The sequence below is a fragment of the Bos grunniens genome, chromosome 8 (assembly GCF_055505025.1).
Source record: "Bos grunniens cultivar Pamir isolate PY7600 chromosome 8, Bosgru_T2T1.0, whole genome shotgun sequence".
In the NCBI taxonomy this organism is placed as follows: domain Eukaryota; kingdom Metazoa; phylum Chordata; class Mammalia; order Artiodactyla; family Bovidae; genus Bos; species Bos grunniens.
The window spans coordinates 38,956,808-38,972,875 of NC_141172.1; the positions used below are offsets into that span (position 1 = coordinate 38,956,808).

Genomic DNA, 16,068 nt, shown 5'->3' on the forward strand with positions numbered 1-16,068 from the left:
TCAAAAGCATCAATTCTTCGGCGCTCAACTTTCTTCACAGTCCAACTCTCACATCCAAACATGACTACTGGAAAAACAAAAAACTAAAAATAGAACTACTATGTACGTGCTAAGTCGCTTCAGTCATGTCTGACTGCTTGCGACCCTATAAACTATAGCCTTCTAGGCTCCTTTGTCCTTGGGATTCTCCAGGCAAGAATACTGGAGTGGACACAGACATAAAGAACAGACTTTTGGATTCAGTGGGAGAAGGAGATGGTGGAATGATTTGAGAGAATAGCATTGAAACATATACATTACCATATGTAAAATCAAGTTTGATGCATGAAGCAGGGCACCCAAAGCTGGTGCTCTGGGACAACCTAGAGGGATAGGGTGGGGAGGGAGGTGGGAGCGGGGCTCAGGATGGAGGGTACACATGTATACCTGTGGCTGATTCATGGTGATATATGACAGAAACCATCACAATTTTGTAATTATCCTCCAATTAAAATAAATAAATTTTTAAAATTTTATTTAAAATTTTAAATCAATTAGATTTAAATTGATTTAAAAATTAAATCGATTTAAAATTTTAAATCGACTTAAAATTTTAAGTCGATTGCCATGCCCTCCTCCAGGTGACCTTCCCCACTCAGGATATGACCCAGAAATTCCATTCTTGGGTATATATCCAAAAAACACTAATTTGAAAAGATACCTTCACCCCAATGTTCATAGCAGCAGTATTTACAACTGTCAAGGTATGGAAGCAACCTAAGTGTCTATCATCAGGTGAATGGATAAAGAAGATATGAGATACACACACACACACACACACACAATGGAATACTACTCTCAGCAATCAAAAAGGATAATATTTTGCATTTGCAGCAATATGTGAATGGACTTGGAGGGCATTATGATAACTGAAATAAGTCAGAAAGAGAAAGGCAAATATTGTATGATATCACTTATATGTGGAATCTAGAAACAAAACAAACTAGTGAATAAAACAAAAAAGAAGCAGACTCATAGATAAAGAAAACAAACCAGTGATTACCAGTGGGAAGAGAGAAGAGGGGAGGGGCAATATAGGGGTAGGGGGAAAAGGTTATTATGGGATTAGATGAAATCCCATGTGTGAAACTTGTTGAAAATTGTAAAGCACTGTAGATTTTAAAGGATCTTTCATTCAATTAAAAAAAATCAGGTGTTTCTTAATCATTTCATGTGTTGATTAAAACTCTTTGCTACTGGTCAGAGGCTCTTTGGGGGAAAACCTAATGGCCTGGGCCTCTGTTACTATAGCACAGCACAAAGCCCACAGGTAGTGCTTAATAAATGTGATCTGTTCATGGTTTTGGGGAAACTGAAGCAGTTTTCCCATTAAAGTATGCTTCCTTCCTCTTTTTTTCCTCATCTTTTCTTATATTCATGGAAGTCCTCTTTTTACAGAGCAAGTATAATTTCACCTTGAATTCATATATCTTTATAGATTAATCACATGTGTAAGCCTTGATGTGAGTCTACTAGATTTTATAGTAAGCAACAATTGTTTAGCTTATCTATGTGTTTGGACTCCCTAGAGTATATACTATACCACAGAGCAGGAGCACAAATAAATGAATACCTAGTCCACGAGCGACAAATTTATGCCAGTACTGGTATTTCAGCTTTTCAGAGTAATGGTTTGCTTATTTAACAAATGTATCTGCTCTTGTCCCATGGGATTGTTAGAAAATTGGTCCAGGGAAAAGCAGTAAAATGTGCTTACATTTCCTCTTTGGTTTTCTAGGCTAATTGTTGGTGAACTTTATTTAACACTCTTGCTTCACTAAGAGTCTCTATGGAGCAAAGCAGGTTTCAGTTAACTTGGCAAATCATTACAAGAGAGAACAGAAAGGTCAGCATAAGCACTCTGTAGTAATTAGTTGATAATTGATGTACAATAGCTGACTGATGGGACTTTAGAATATAAAGTTTGGGAATGCTGTTTAATGTATCTTTACATCTTTATGAGGTGGTTTGGAGCTGTGTGTTCTTAATAACGTCTTATCAGGAGTGCCCAGTGGTGGGGAGAAAGAAGACTGAGACTTCTTGTCCAGGAATCCAGGGCACTGAGTGGCACAGAAAGCAATATGATATTTTTTAATCTCTCAGAGTATAAATACAATTCCATTTAATGCAGGGATAAAATGAAATGAGTAATGCTGGTGATTCCATACTTGGTGGCCAACATTCCTGAATACTGACTAAGGTTAGAAGAGTGTTAGTGTGAAAGTTATATTCTTTGTGGGATAAACTTGATAGATTTAAGCTGAACTCCAGGGGGCAAAGTGGTGGGACATTGCCACAATTCATGGGAATCTTAATTAATCTGGATTAGGACTTAATCTATTTATTATCTGGTAATGAGTAATTAATTTCAAACTGGAGTTACAAAAATGACCTTTATATGACCTCCTCCTTTTAATTTTTAAAATTTATTTTTCCTCCTCTTTATTTATTTTATTTTTTAATTTAAATTTATTTATTTTAATTGGAGGCTAATTACTTTACACTATTGTATTGGTTTTGCCATACATCAACATGAATCCGCCACAGGCATACACATGTTCCCCATCCTGAATCCCCCTCCCACCTCCCTCCCCATACCATCCTTCCGGGTCATCCCTGTGCACCAGCCCCAAGCATCCTGTATCGAACCTGGACTGGCAATTCGTTTCTTATATGATATTATACATGTTTCCATGACATTCCCCCAAATCATCCCACCCTCTCCCTCTCCCACAGAGTCCAAAAGACTGTTCTATACATCTGTGTCTCTTTTACTGTCTTGCATACAGGGTTGTTGTTACCATCTTTCTAAATTCCATATATATGCGTTAGTATACTGTATTGATGTTTTTCTTTCTGGCTTACTTCACTCTGTGTAATAGGCTCCAGTTTCATCCACCTCATTAGAACTGATTCAAATGTATTCTTTTTAATGGCTGAGTAATACTCCATTGTGTATATGTACCACAGCTTTCTTATCCATTCATCTGCTGATGGACATCTAGGTTGCTTCCATGTCCTGGCTATTATAAACAGTGCTGCGATGAACATTGGGGTACACGTGTCTCTTTCCCTTCTGGTTTCCTCGGTGTGTATGCCCAGCAGTGGGATTGCTGGGTCATAAGGCAGTTCTATTTCCAGTTTTTTAAGGAATCTCCACACTGTTCTCCATAGTGGCTGTACTAGTTTGCATTCCCACCAACAGTGTAAGAGGGTTCCCTTTTCTCCACACCTTCTCCAGCATTTATTGCTTGTAGACTTTTGGATCGCAGCCATTCTGACTGGCGTGCAGTGGTAACCTCATTGTGGTTTTGATTTGCACTTCTCTGATAATGAGCGATGTTGAGCATCTTTTCATGTGTTTGTTAGCCATCTGTATGTCTTCTTTGGAGAAATGTCTATTTAGTTCTTTGGCCCATTTTTTGATTGGGTCGTTTATTTTTCTGGAATTGAGCTGCAGGAGTTGCTTGTATATTTTTGAGATTAGTTGTTTGTCAGTTGCTTCATTTGCTATTATTTTCTCCCATTCTGAAAGCTGTCTTTTCACCTTGCTTATAGTTTCCTTTGTTGTGCAGAAGCTTTTAATTTTAATTAGGTCCCATTTGTTTATTTTTGCTTTTATTTCCAATATTCTGGGAGGTGGGTCATAAAGGATCCTGCTGTGATTTATGTCGGAGAGTGTTTTGCCTATGTTCTCCTCTAGGAGTTTTGTAGTTTCTGGTCTTACATTTAGATCTTTAATCCATTTTGAGTTTATTTTTGTGTATGTGACTTCCCTGGTGGCTCAGATGGTTAAGCGTCTGTCTACAATGCGGGAGACCTGAGTTCGATCCCTGGGTTGGGAAGATCCCCTGGAGAAGGAAATGGCAATCCACTCCAGTACTATTGCCTGGAAAATCCCATGGACAGAAGAGCCTGTTAGGCTACAGTCCATGGGGTTGCAAAGAGTCGGACACGACTGAGCAACTTCATTTTCATGGTGTTAGAAAGTGTTCTGCTGCTGCTGCTAAGTCGCTTCAGGCGTGTCCGACTCTGTGCAACCCCATAGATGGCAGCCCACTAGGCTCCCCCGTCCCTGGGATTCTCCAGGCAAGAACACTGGAGTGGGTTGCCATAGTGTTCTAGTTTCATTCTTTTACAAGTGGTTGACCAGTTTTCCCAGCATCACTTGTTAAAGAGATTGTCTTTTCTCTGTTGTATATTCTTGCCTCCTTTGTCAAAGATAAGGTGTCCATAGGTGCGTGGATTTATCTCTGGGCTTTCTATTTTGTTTCATTGATCTATATTTCTGTCTTTGTGCCAGTACCATGCTGTCTTGATGACTGTGACTTTATAGTAGAGCCTGAAGTTAGGCAGGTTGATTCCTCCAGTTTATTTATTTTTTAATTGATGGATAATTGTTTTACCATGTTATGTTGTTTTCTGCCATACAACAATGGGAATCAGCCATAATTATGTGTATTGCCTCCCTCCTGGCTCCCATCCCACCCCTCTAGGTCATCACAGAGCACCAGGCTGGGCTCCCTGTGTTATACAGCAGCTTCCCACTAACTGGCTGCTTTACAGATGATAGTTTAAACTTTATATCCTAAATCTTTTATCAACCAATTATAGTATATAATATATTATATAATATGATATATTATATATAATATATAAATACAATATATAATTATATTATATATTATATATATATAATATATAATCTCTTAACTTGCTTCCCTAACCATTGCTTTCTTATGCTGTCATTTATCACCATGTGGGCTTCTCCTCATTGTTTGTCCAGCTTGTCTTTAATGTACTCTTCCATCCTTTATCCTCATCTCCACCAGATTAATCGTGGCTGAGCTTGGCTTCTACTGAGATGCACCACTATCTGTAGCACAGGGCTCCAGGTGCATGTCAGCAGGCCAAATACAGCACAGCATCTGGCTTAGCTGGTTTGAAGTGAAGCCTATGAATTTGCATTTTTGAAAAACTTCCCTGGTGACACTAATGTGCAGCCAGGTTTGGTGCCATTCAGTTCAGTTCAGTTCAGTTCAGTCTCTCAGTCATGTACGACTCTTTGCAACCCCACGAATCTCAGCACACCAGTCCTCCCTGTCCATTACCAACTCCCGGAGTTCACTCAGACTCATGTCCATTGAGTCAGTGATGCCATCCAGCCATCTCATCCTCTGTCGTCCCCTTCTCCGCCTACCCCCAATCCCTCCCAGCATCAGAGTCTTTTCCAATGAGTCAACCCTTTGCATGAGGTGGCCAAAGTACTGGAGTTTCAGCTTTAGCATCATTACTTCCAAAGAAAGCCCAGGGCTGATCTCCTTCAGAATGGACTGGTTGGATCTCCTTGCAGTCCAAGGGACTCTCAAGAGTCTTCTGCAACACCACAGTTCAAAAGCATCAATTCTTCGGCACTCAGCTTTTTTCATAGTCGAACTCTCACAACCATACATGACCACTGGAAAAACTATAGCCTTGACTAGACGGACCTTTGTTGGCAAAGTGATATCTCTGCTTTTGAATATGCTATCTAGGTTGGTCAAAACTTTCCTTCCAAGGATTAAGCATCTTTTAATTTCATGGCTGCAGTCACCATCTGCAGTGATTTTGGAGCCCCCCAAAATAAAGCCTGACACTGTTTTCACTGTTTCCCCATCTATTTCCCATGAAGTAATGCCATTGGTGAATACATAATGTCCAGTTGTTAATTCAGGCCCACCAACCTGACTCCACAAGTCCTCTATTTTCTCCCTTTTTTCTGGTGAGATCCCCTTCTTGCAGGCAACTCTGATTTCTCATTTCTTTAATACATGCCATGCCTCCTCCCTGCTGTTTCCATGTGTGCACCTTACTATCTCCTCATTCATGTGCTCATTTGTCTTTCAGTTTTAGCTTATTGTTTTCTAAAGAGTGTGCTTTTAGTATGCTACTCTTGGGTGAGTCATAGGGGAAAAAAAGCACCCTAAACAAATATATTTTGTATATTATTTGCTCCTCTCAGAGATTTATTATATGCATTTACATTTTATAATGGCTCTGAGAAGACCTGTAATAAAGGGATATGGTTAATTAGAGTTTCCCAAAGTTATTTGACTGTGGATTTGTCCATGACCTCACATAATTTGTTATCGTTGAAAACCTTTGGACTTCCTAAAAGACGTGCTTTTTTGGTTAAGATTGTTCTTCAGTGAATTATCCGGTACGTAGAGATTTCCCCCTTTTCTGAACTCCTGTCTCTGTACTTCAGTTTCATGCTTTATTCTTGTAGTCAAGTATCATTATCTGGTTGTTCCTAGGTGAGTACGTCTTATCTCTACGGAGTTATTAGCACCATGGAGGCAGGATGTTCTACTCAGTAGTCCTTTCGTCTCATAAGTTTTGTGCAGTTTTGACTGTAACATACACTAAATTTAAATGTGTGTTCCTGAATAAGGAAGCTAGCAATTTCATTCTGATTCTCTTCTTTTGGTGTTCTTAGCCATTTACCCTTGCTTTACTAATATTTCAGAGTAACACATTACTACCACTTCATGAACACATGTGAGTATGTACATGTGTTCATGAAAGTTGTCACTGCTATATCTCTGCAGTAAAACATTACAAATTTGATAAAACACTGTATAATAAGCCTAGTATGTTTAGTATGCAAGAATTTATCTCTAGTTCCAGGGAGGAGTATGAATGAAAGCTGGGGAGAGTCTAAGAGTAAGATAAGATGGGAGTGAGGAAAGGCCTGAAGTGTGCAGTCCATCGGAGGGGGATATGTCAAGTGGAAGGTCTTGGGTTGGGAAGTATCAGCATGCAGTCCTTAGTCATTCAAGAAAAGAGGTGCTAGAAATAACAGAAAGGTACCATAAATGAGTTCTTTAATAAAATATAACTAACATTTATAATGCATAAGTCCCAGACCCTATATATATATTACCTATATTAGATCATTTAATCCTCAAAACAACTCCTTGGGGTAAGTAATAGTAGTATTAACTCCATTTAGAGCTCAGAACACTGAGGCACAGAAAGCTTGCGTAAGTTGCCCAAGGTCACACGGCCATTCAGTGGTGGAGCTAGCGTACAGATCCATGCTTTTAATTATTGTGCTGTTTGCTGTTACCTCTCTCCTCTTTTCTTTCTCCGATTTTCTACTTTTCCAACAACCTACAGCTCCCTAGTGTCTACTGATTTACCATTCCTTTCTTGAAGATCCACTTCTGCAAAATATTTCTTTGAAATTCATGATCCTGGATTGGAAAACAATTTCTCTAAAGGTTATTATTGGATAATTAGTAATATTTGAATATAAATGGTGCGTTAAATACTAGTACTATATCATTGCTAAATGTCTTAGTTTGATGATTGTGTTATGGTTACATATTTTGGGGTGAAGGGCATAATAAAACAATAATAGGCTTATATATAGCGAGAGATGGACGATGGTTAGATAGATCAACAGATGGAATTTATCAACTGATAAATTAGATAGAAGATTCATGCACTGTTCTTAGAGCTATTCTGTAGATTTGAAATGTTTTATAATGAAAGACTGGGAAGAAAACCCTGATCCTTAAAGATGGTAAAGTTATGATAATATATACTAACCCTTTCAATCCTCATAGAGCCCTATGTATTAGGGCTATTACTATTACTACTATTACTTTCCTCGGGACCTTACAGGATACTGAAGCACAGAGACTTTTAAGTACCTTGCTCAGTGTCACACAGCCAGTGGATGGGTGAGACAGACTGAAATCTTGGTATGCTTTATTTCTGTTTACAAAACACTCTGCATATGTGTTGGGTTGAACCATATAGAAATTGCTCTTATTTGATCATGTTTGACCTGTAAAGAAAGACATTTCATATGACCCAACCTGGGAGCAGGGCTGTCTTTTATAGAATGGCTGTTTTGGTGTTCCTCTTCATTGGCCACTCTTGGAATCTTGATGGGACTCTTGATGGGACTCTTGTCTGTCTTGCTCACCATTGTCTCCAGGGACTGCCCAGCTCATGGTTGGCATTTGATTAGTCAGTTGAATGAACAATAAAAACCACAAAAAGAACTGATTACTTTTCCTTACTACCTCTCATATATATGTGTCATTTATGTTCCCCCAATATCTGTGTCATTTTTAGAGGAACCAGTGAATAAACATAGATCGTTCTGAGAGATGCAGCCTCAGCAGGGGTAATTGCAACATAGTCAGCTATTTGACTTCAAGAGAACTCTTTTAACTAATGAAGATGTTAATTAAAAACACGGCCTTGCTAAGATGACCTCTCAGTTCAGGAAATGCAAATCATCTGTACTTCCCACCAACATGCAGTGATTTTGGCTAGGATGTATGTGGTACTTAGAATGCCATCCACTCTAATCCTTATTTGAGCAGTAAACGCATTTTTAAAAAACGTTGTACAGTCTCTAAAAATAAGCAGTATTTAAAAATGAAAACCAGCACACAAGTAGTTGGCACATCTGGTAGTCAGAAAAGTTCTATGGTTTGTTTTCAGGGAATGACAAGCCAAGGAACGTTCAGACTTGGCCAGTTGAAAACTTTTCTTCTATCTGTGATGACACCTGGTTTTAAAAAAAATTGGCTCCAGGCTCAAAGCAGAAAGAACATTGGAAATGGGTAAAGAATTAGATAGTATCATTTACTTGTATCTTGTTTTATGCAGGGAATTACAAAGAACTGTTTTCTTCTTACTTCAAGAAAGAATGCAGGGAAAAAAGTGATGACAGGCATGAACAATAATAACAACAGCTGCAACAAAAATCACAACCAACATCAATTCAGTACCTACTATGTGCTAGGCAATGTGTGGAGTCCTTGGTGTGTATAATTAATACTAGATGCACAACAACCTTATGAAGTAGTGTTCCATTTCCATTTTACAAATGAGAAGACATAGACATAGAGATAAACACACATATTTAAGTAATTTGTCCGAGTCACACAACCATCCTGGGTTTTGGGTTCCCAAGCAGGCTGTCTCCAGAGCCCAAACTACAATACACTAGACAATTGTGAGCAACTTGGAGGTATTCATTCTGTCCAGAATTATGAAAAAAATTGAAGTTAGATGCTTGCATTGAGCACAGTGGTTCTTGGTCAAAGTGTTACTTGTCTCCACGTGTGAGAGTGATGATGCCATTTTCCAGAACATTCTTAAAGCTGCTCCACAAATATAATATGTTTCTAAGAAATTTAGCTTCATGGACACTGAATGTAATACCTGTCAGAAGTTGTCACTCCTCTATGGTTAGATACAGCTCAAGTTGACTAGTGAATTCAGGAGTAGGAGGTGTTATTGTGAAAATGATGGAGACACTGGGGAGGGGAGGACTAATGTTTCTTTATTACAGTCAGAGAAAAAGTACTATGAATGTGAGAATCCAGGGTATAGGGTTACCAGGGCAGCCTTGACCACTGTCAAATTCTAGCCTAGGAAGATGGATTTATAATTACTACTTCCACAGTTTCATTTTCCATCCATACCTCTCATTAGGCACACTGTGGAGAAATATCAAAGGACTGACTTAGTTGGAGTCTGTTTTTGAAAAATGGCACGGTTTTAAACAAGAAGACCAGGAAGACTTTAGTGGAAATAATGTCTCAGTATTTAATATCATATATTAAAATCTTTTATTTTCATTCTTTCTTAGCTTCATTGACAGACTTTATTGTGTACTGTACAGGCCTTAGGCTAGGTGCTAAAGAAGCAGTGATATCTCAAGCAAGAGCTTTGTCTCTAAAAAGCAATCAAGTATAAATGGATGACAGTCATGTAAACATTTCAGTTCCCTGAAGGTGCTGAGGCAAATTTGTTCTAAAAGACTGTGGGGGAACGAAAAGAAGAATTGATTAGAGTTGCCCAGCTGGTAGTGTGTGAAGGGAGTCATAGGGAAGATGATCCTTGAAGAGAGAGGCTGATCACTAGGTAGACAAATTAGGGTAAGGCTGTACCTAGCAGAGAGAAAAGTGTGAGCAAGAGGAGCGTAAAAATAATTTTTTCAGCAATCTTATTGGTATTTATTCTAAGGTGTGCATTATTTTCACATCAGAGTATCTGTGAAATAGAAACACCATGTACCAGTTTGATGTTTTTACTGATATATGAAATAATGGTATGACTTATATGGCATCTAAGATTTGATGAAATGATGTATTAATATGCTTTGGCACCAAATAGCATTTCTTGGGTATGCTGTCCCAGCTGCTAATATGTCTTTGTTTTAGAGGTAGATATTAATACCTTTTTATTGTGAAGGAAACAGGCATGAAATGAGTGAGTTCCTTAAATATATGACACTGAATTGGACAGAATACCTGACATCTAATATTGCTTTTAGTAGCAGTGGCTTGTAGGGATGGAACCTGGGGATGGAATTCAAGTGTCTTATATACTGGACATTGCCTTTTTCCAAGGTAAAAAGGGAGTTTGAAAATCAAATTGCATGTAGCTTGTTGGAATTTAAAAAGATATTAAGCTTATGATCATTGCACAAAAATGTACCCACTCTCTTGGTATCAAGATGAAACCCTGATGGTACAGTGTTATATGAACTATGAAAATAGAGAGACTATCTATGACTGATGTTTCAAGACACAAGAAGATGCGTCAGATATAAGCAGCAGGGAGAGGGGTAGGTTCTGGTTTGTGTATCTGGAAAAAATTAGGAGATATTTCTGTAGGATCTTGAAAAGTATCCAAGGAAGGAACAAAGCATCCAGCACCTAAACTTAAACACACAGGGGCCTTGAAAATGCACTCTCATAGAATTTGTTTCTGCTCTGTCAGTAAATCCCTGTGTGACCTTGGGCAAGTCAGTTACCACTTGGATTTTAGCTTCCCAGAGGCCTGGACTGGAGAAGGCTTCCTGCTTGCTAAAGATGCTGAGACTCTCCTAGCACTTTGGAGATGTGAGTTCATTGATGAGAGTGTTAGTGATTATGCTAAGGTCTTGTTTATCCTTAGTTTTGTGGGCTCTTGGAAGAGAATGTTACAAAAGATGGAAAAGTCTTTTTTTTTTGCTATTAATTTTTAAAAAGACAAAATAAAATATTATATTCTCTAAAGCTAAGTAAGGAAGGTTACTGTGATGCTTTTCTACTACTTTGATCCCAAATATATCAATGGGAAAGATGAGGAATTTGGTGAGAAAACTTTAGAGCCTAACTTGCCAGAAAACCTAGGATCATATTTCTTTTCATTTACCAGAAATGGGAACTGAGACTTGACCAAGTAGTTTGCAAAAAATGTTTGAAAAAGTATATCCATGTAAAAAGAATGTCTAGAATGATTCAATGACTATTATTATTTTTTTTAAATGAGTCATGGCAGTGTTTACCTTTCTCCTCTTTGCTTTTCACTTTTCCGTAACGGCACAGATTCTTGAGGGTTTCTTTCTTTTTTTTTTTTCTTTCCCTTCTGGTTATGTACCAAATTTTTACTACATTCAAAGATTGTTGCTAATGAAATGAAAAATCTATGTCAAATTTGGTTAACATACTACTTTTAAAATAATGTTTTAAGGCTGTCTCATCCTGATTTTTTTAAAAATTGGGTATATGTCCAATGGCAATATATCAGGGTGAAGAGGAAAAATAAAGATTGGAGAGACACAGCCAGACTATATCCTTTTAAAGAGGCTTTTTGGAAGGCCAGACTTGAATGAAGTGAACCAGTTAAACAAGTTTTTGTCAGTAGTGTCAACTTTCCTTGCTGGGCAATTTAAGATGTTAACTATTTTGGAAAATACATGGTTTGATATAAGTAATCCCACCTACTTACCACCTTAACCCTTTAGGTAAAGAGATGATAAAATATGATTCTTAATATAACTGGACACTTGAATGTAGAAGGAGCAAAATGTAAGCATATTTTGTATGAGTGGTGATTATAGAAGGGTTTCTATTGTAGCATTATGGATTTTTCATTGGAATTACAGAAAGCTTTTTGGTATCACTAATACTGAAAAAAAAAAAAAAAAAGATGATCTAAGGACTGTCTTTAAAGATGAGTCCTGATGTAAGTTTGCACATATGTGTATTTACTGATTTCTGATGTAAGGGACATGGAAGCTAACCTGATTCATTTGTTTTTAGGGGCTCTTGGCTTTGGGCCTCAGTGCAAGTCCATTGGAAAAGGCAGCTGCAACAATCTAGTGGTCACCAGCAGTCCCATGATGGTTCAGCGACTGGGACCCATTTCACCTCCAGCAAGCCAGGTCTCTACAGCATGCAACCAGATCAGTCCTAGCTTACAGAGGGCAATGAATGCAGCCAACCTGAATATACCTCCTTCAGATACCAGGTCTCAAATTACTTTTTTTTCCCCCTTCTTATGTTATAATCACACCCATGAGTGTTTTCCCTTTTCTTCCTGAACACGTGCCCACACAACACACATACAGACACACTCATTCTCTCTCTCACTCACTCAAGCAGCTCTTTTACTTTGAGCTTTGTAGGGGAAGGTGTATAAAAACTGTGTGTGCCATAATACCATCTTAACTGGGAAGAATGATTTAGTACTTTCTGTCATAACGTGTGAGTGAAATTAATGCCAACCTTGAGATTTTGGGGCCTCAGTGACTAAATGTGTGCATGTTAAGTCGCTTCAGTCATGTCCTACTCTTTGTGACCCTATGGACTGTAGCCCGCCAGGCTCCTCTGCCCATGGATTCTCCAGGCAAGAATACTGGAGTGGGTTGCCACGCCCTCCTCCAGGGGATCTTCCCCACCCAGGGACTGAACCTGCATTCTCTTACGTTTCCTACATTAGCAGGTGGGTTCCTTACCACCAGCACTACCTGAGAAGCCCCAGTGACTAAATAAATACCAGTATATTAATATTTTGATTCCTGGTAAAGGTCACATCATGGCCTGGAAAGATAAGATGTTCCATGTACATCTGTCTTAGCTGCTCGTTTTTCAGTGTTCATGTTGCAGTGTCCTAAGGTTGCTTTACAGTCTGTTTTGTCTGTCCATCCACCCATTCACTTGTCTAACCAAGTATTTTAAATATCTATGTTCTGCATAATACAATAGTCGAAGTTTAGGGAGATAGTTGAAAAGTTAAAGATAGAAATTGTGACTTTTCAGACTTTATGATGTATCTGGGAAGACGTACTCTCATGTGTGAGTTACATAACATTTCAACACAATGCCTGATTAGGTGCTGAAATAAGTAGGTTCAATAAATGCCATATATCTATCTCATGGGAGATAATTAAATAGGGAAATTATCTCAGACAGATTTTTATAGCTCTCAAGGTTGATATTACAGGCTACATAAAACCAAAATACTCTGCAATGTGTAAGGTCTATTTCTATGTTTGAAATGAATTATTTCATCTTTTACAAGTAGTCTTCTTGGAGAAATACAATCCAAAGTTTTTGCCTGCGTCCTGGATCTGCTGTAACTGTGATTTTGCAAAGGAATTGGACCTCTGTTCCGTGGACCTCTGTACCCTTCTTTGGGGACTGGAATCTGCTGAGATGCCTTGCAGTTCTGGGTTCTATTTCTTCCTCTTCTTCCTCCCCTTCCATCTTCTTTTCTTCTTCTTTCTCCCTCTTGTGTCTCTGCACTGTCCTAGCTGCTATTCAAGACTCTGAAATCACAGTTCCTGGATGATTTTTTATGCCAATTTTTTAAATGAGATGGGAATGTGTTTTTTCACCTGAGATTTTTGTGTGTGTGATGGAAAGCTGCTTCTGTCATTTTCCTGTTGATGATTATGCCTTGAGGGACTCTTCAGACTTGCTGAGTATTGCATGTAAAATTAACTGTACTCATGGGGTAGGTGTCATTGGGAAGTCTTCAGCTTCCTGTCTGTGGCAAGTCCAGTCCATGCCTTGAAGGCAGAAAGTCATAATTAATGGAGAAACTAAAGGTAGGCAGGGCACAGGCTGCTCCAACCATGCATGTATCTAGTGCAGTCCCTTTCATGGGTCGAGCAGGGAAGGGTCATTATCTCAGTGTTCTCTAGCATCTTTGATTCCTTAGCATAAATTTTTATACTTAAAAGACAACATCTTAGAGATGCATTAACATATGTTTTAACTATGTATTCTGTGAGTCCTTCTATGGAAATAATTTTTTTGCAGGATGAACAAAGAAACAGGAGTTGGGAAAGAGCTTGGTAAAATATCAAATTCACTTTTAGCAGTTTGGAAAGGTTGCATTTGTTTGTGATACTTAAACTGGTTTGTGTATTCCATAAGAGGAGAGAGAGGATAGGAGGCAACAGTTAAACCTGAAGGCACTTTGCTATCTAGAGATAAAGATAGGATGGAGAGAGCATCAGCTTTGTGTTTTATCTATTGGGAGCATGCCCAAGGGTGGGGGGGTGCGGCGAGGAGGAGGAGTTGGGATGGTCAGGCTGGGTGGAAGTTTAAACTGTTCAATCTGAGTGATGATTGTCCTATAAAAAACTGTCAAGTTTATTACTGTTTTTCCTGATTATCTATGTAATTCTTACTAATTGTAGAAGATGTGGAAAACTGTGGACAAGCACCAGACAGTATATGATAGTCATCCTGAATCGCATCACTCACAGGCAACCATGGGTGAAATTTTGACATATATCCTTCTTCTTGTTGTTTAGTCACTAAGTCGTGTCCAACTCTTTTTCGACCCCCTGGACTGTAGCCCACCAGGCTCCTCTGTCCATGGGATTTTCCAGACAAGAATACTGGAGCGGGTTGCCATTTCTTTCTCCAGGGGATCTTCCTGACCCAGAGATGGAACCTGCAGCTCCTGCATTGCAGGCGGATTCTGTTGAGCCACCAGTAGGCAAACATATACATCATAGTGACCTACACAGTATTATATTTATTTTTTTCAGTTAATATAACCAATTTCCTTTGTCATAATCTTTTGTGATTAAAAAAAATCTTTATCATCATATAATGATTTCTTCCTGCCCAAGATTCCATTTTATTAAAAAGTATATAAATAAAGCTCTAATTTTTATCAGTCTTTTTTAACTGGGCATTTGTTTCCGTTTATTTCAGTATTATAAGTAATACTTTATTGGATCAATTTTGTAACTCTTTCGTTGCATATCTCTTTTTCATGACATATATATGTATATATATGTATACATATAGATATATAGTCATTTTCTTGTGCCCCTTTTTGAGGAATTCCTTGTTGTAAGTATTTCTTTTGAACCCTTTGGCTTGGTCATCACACCTCTTATGGCCCCAGTAGAGTTACTGAGCTCTTGCTTCACCAGCCATCCTAACCTATTTCACTGATGATTTCTTAAGTTTTTCATATTGCTTGCATTTTGTTTGAGTTATATTTCTTTCACATATAGCTTCAAATTAACTGGTCCCAGGAAATAACATGCTTAGGATTAGATGAACATCCAGAAATGGAGATTTCTCTCAGTATGGTGATAGAACCACAGCTCTTTGTCACTTTCTTCCCCATAGGCCTGGTGTGGGTAGCAGCAGGGATTATAGAAAAGAAGTTTTTGGAATCCTTCTCAATCATTCAACATATTGTTTCAGAAAGAAAACAGAAAATGTGGGTTCCATTTATAGCTTGTGTGACTTTAAGTCTCTTATACCAGATCTTTTAATCAAGATGAGCATTACGGACCATGTGTTGGGTATGATATGGGGAAAACAACAGAGGATATATCTGATCCAACTAAGTGACTGTTTATCAAATCTGCTGCTTTGTTTGTACTTATTTAAGGATTCTTGGCCCCCCTCCCCTTTTTTTTTTTTTTTTGCATCATTGGGAGGAATTTCACAGAATCTTGGTTTTATTCTTTGTAAAACAGAGGTTATTTTAAAATTCCAATTTGCTTACTTCACAGGCTGTATTAAGTGGAATAATATATAGGGAAAATACTTTGTAAGTTAAAAATGGTTATCATTATATTAATTTACTCACCTTAATCAACACTTTTTTGGGGGGGGCAAACTTCATCTAACACTCTGGTGGGTACTGGCAGAGATAAAAATAATACCTTTTATTGGAGGTCTTTGAATTTTATTGAGGAAGACAACA

General features: G+C 38.2%; 1 protein-coding gene across 5 annotated transcripts in view; it reads left to right on the plus strand.

Annotated features, from left to right (window-relative positions):
- Positions 1 to 16,068, plus strand: part of GLIS3 (GLIS family zinc finger 3) — a 691,476-nt gene that overhangs the window by 348,467 nt on the left and 326,941 nt on the right. For 3 of the 5 annotated variants that reach the window (XM_086415266.1, XM_086415264.1, XM_086415262.1), the window contains one exon: positions 12,144 to 12,351. The exons of the other annotated variants lie outside the window; for them this stretch is intronic. In XM_086415266.1, the coding sequence (XP_086271392.1) occupies positions 12,144 to 12,351 (208 nt within the window). The remainder of the gene's footprint in view (positions 1 to 12,143; positions 12,352 to 16,068) is intronic. 5 annotated transcript variants of the gene reach the window in all.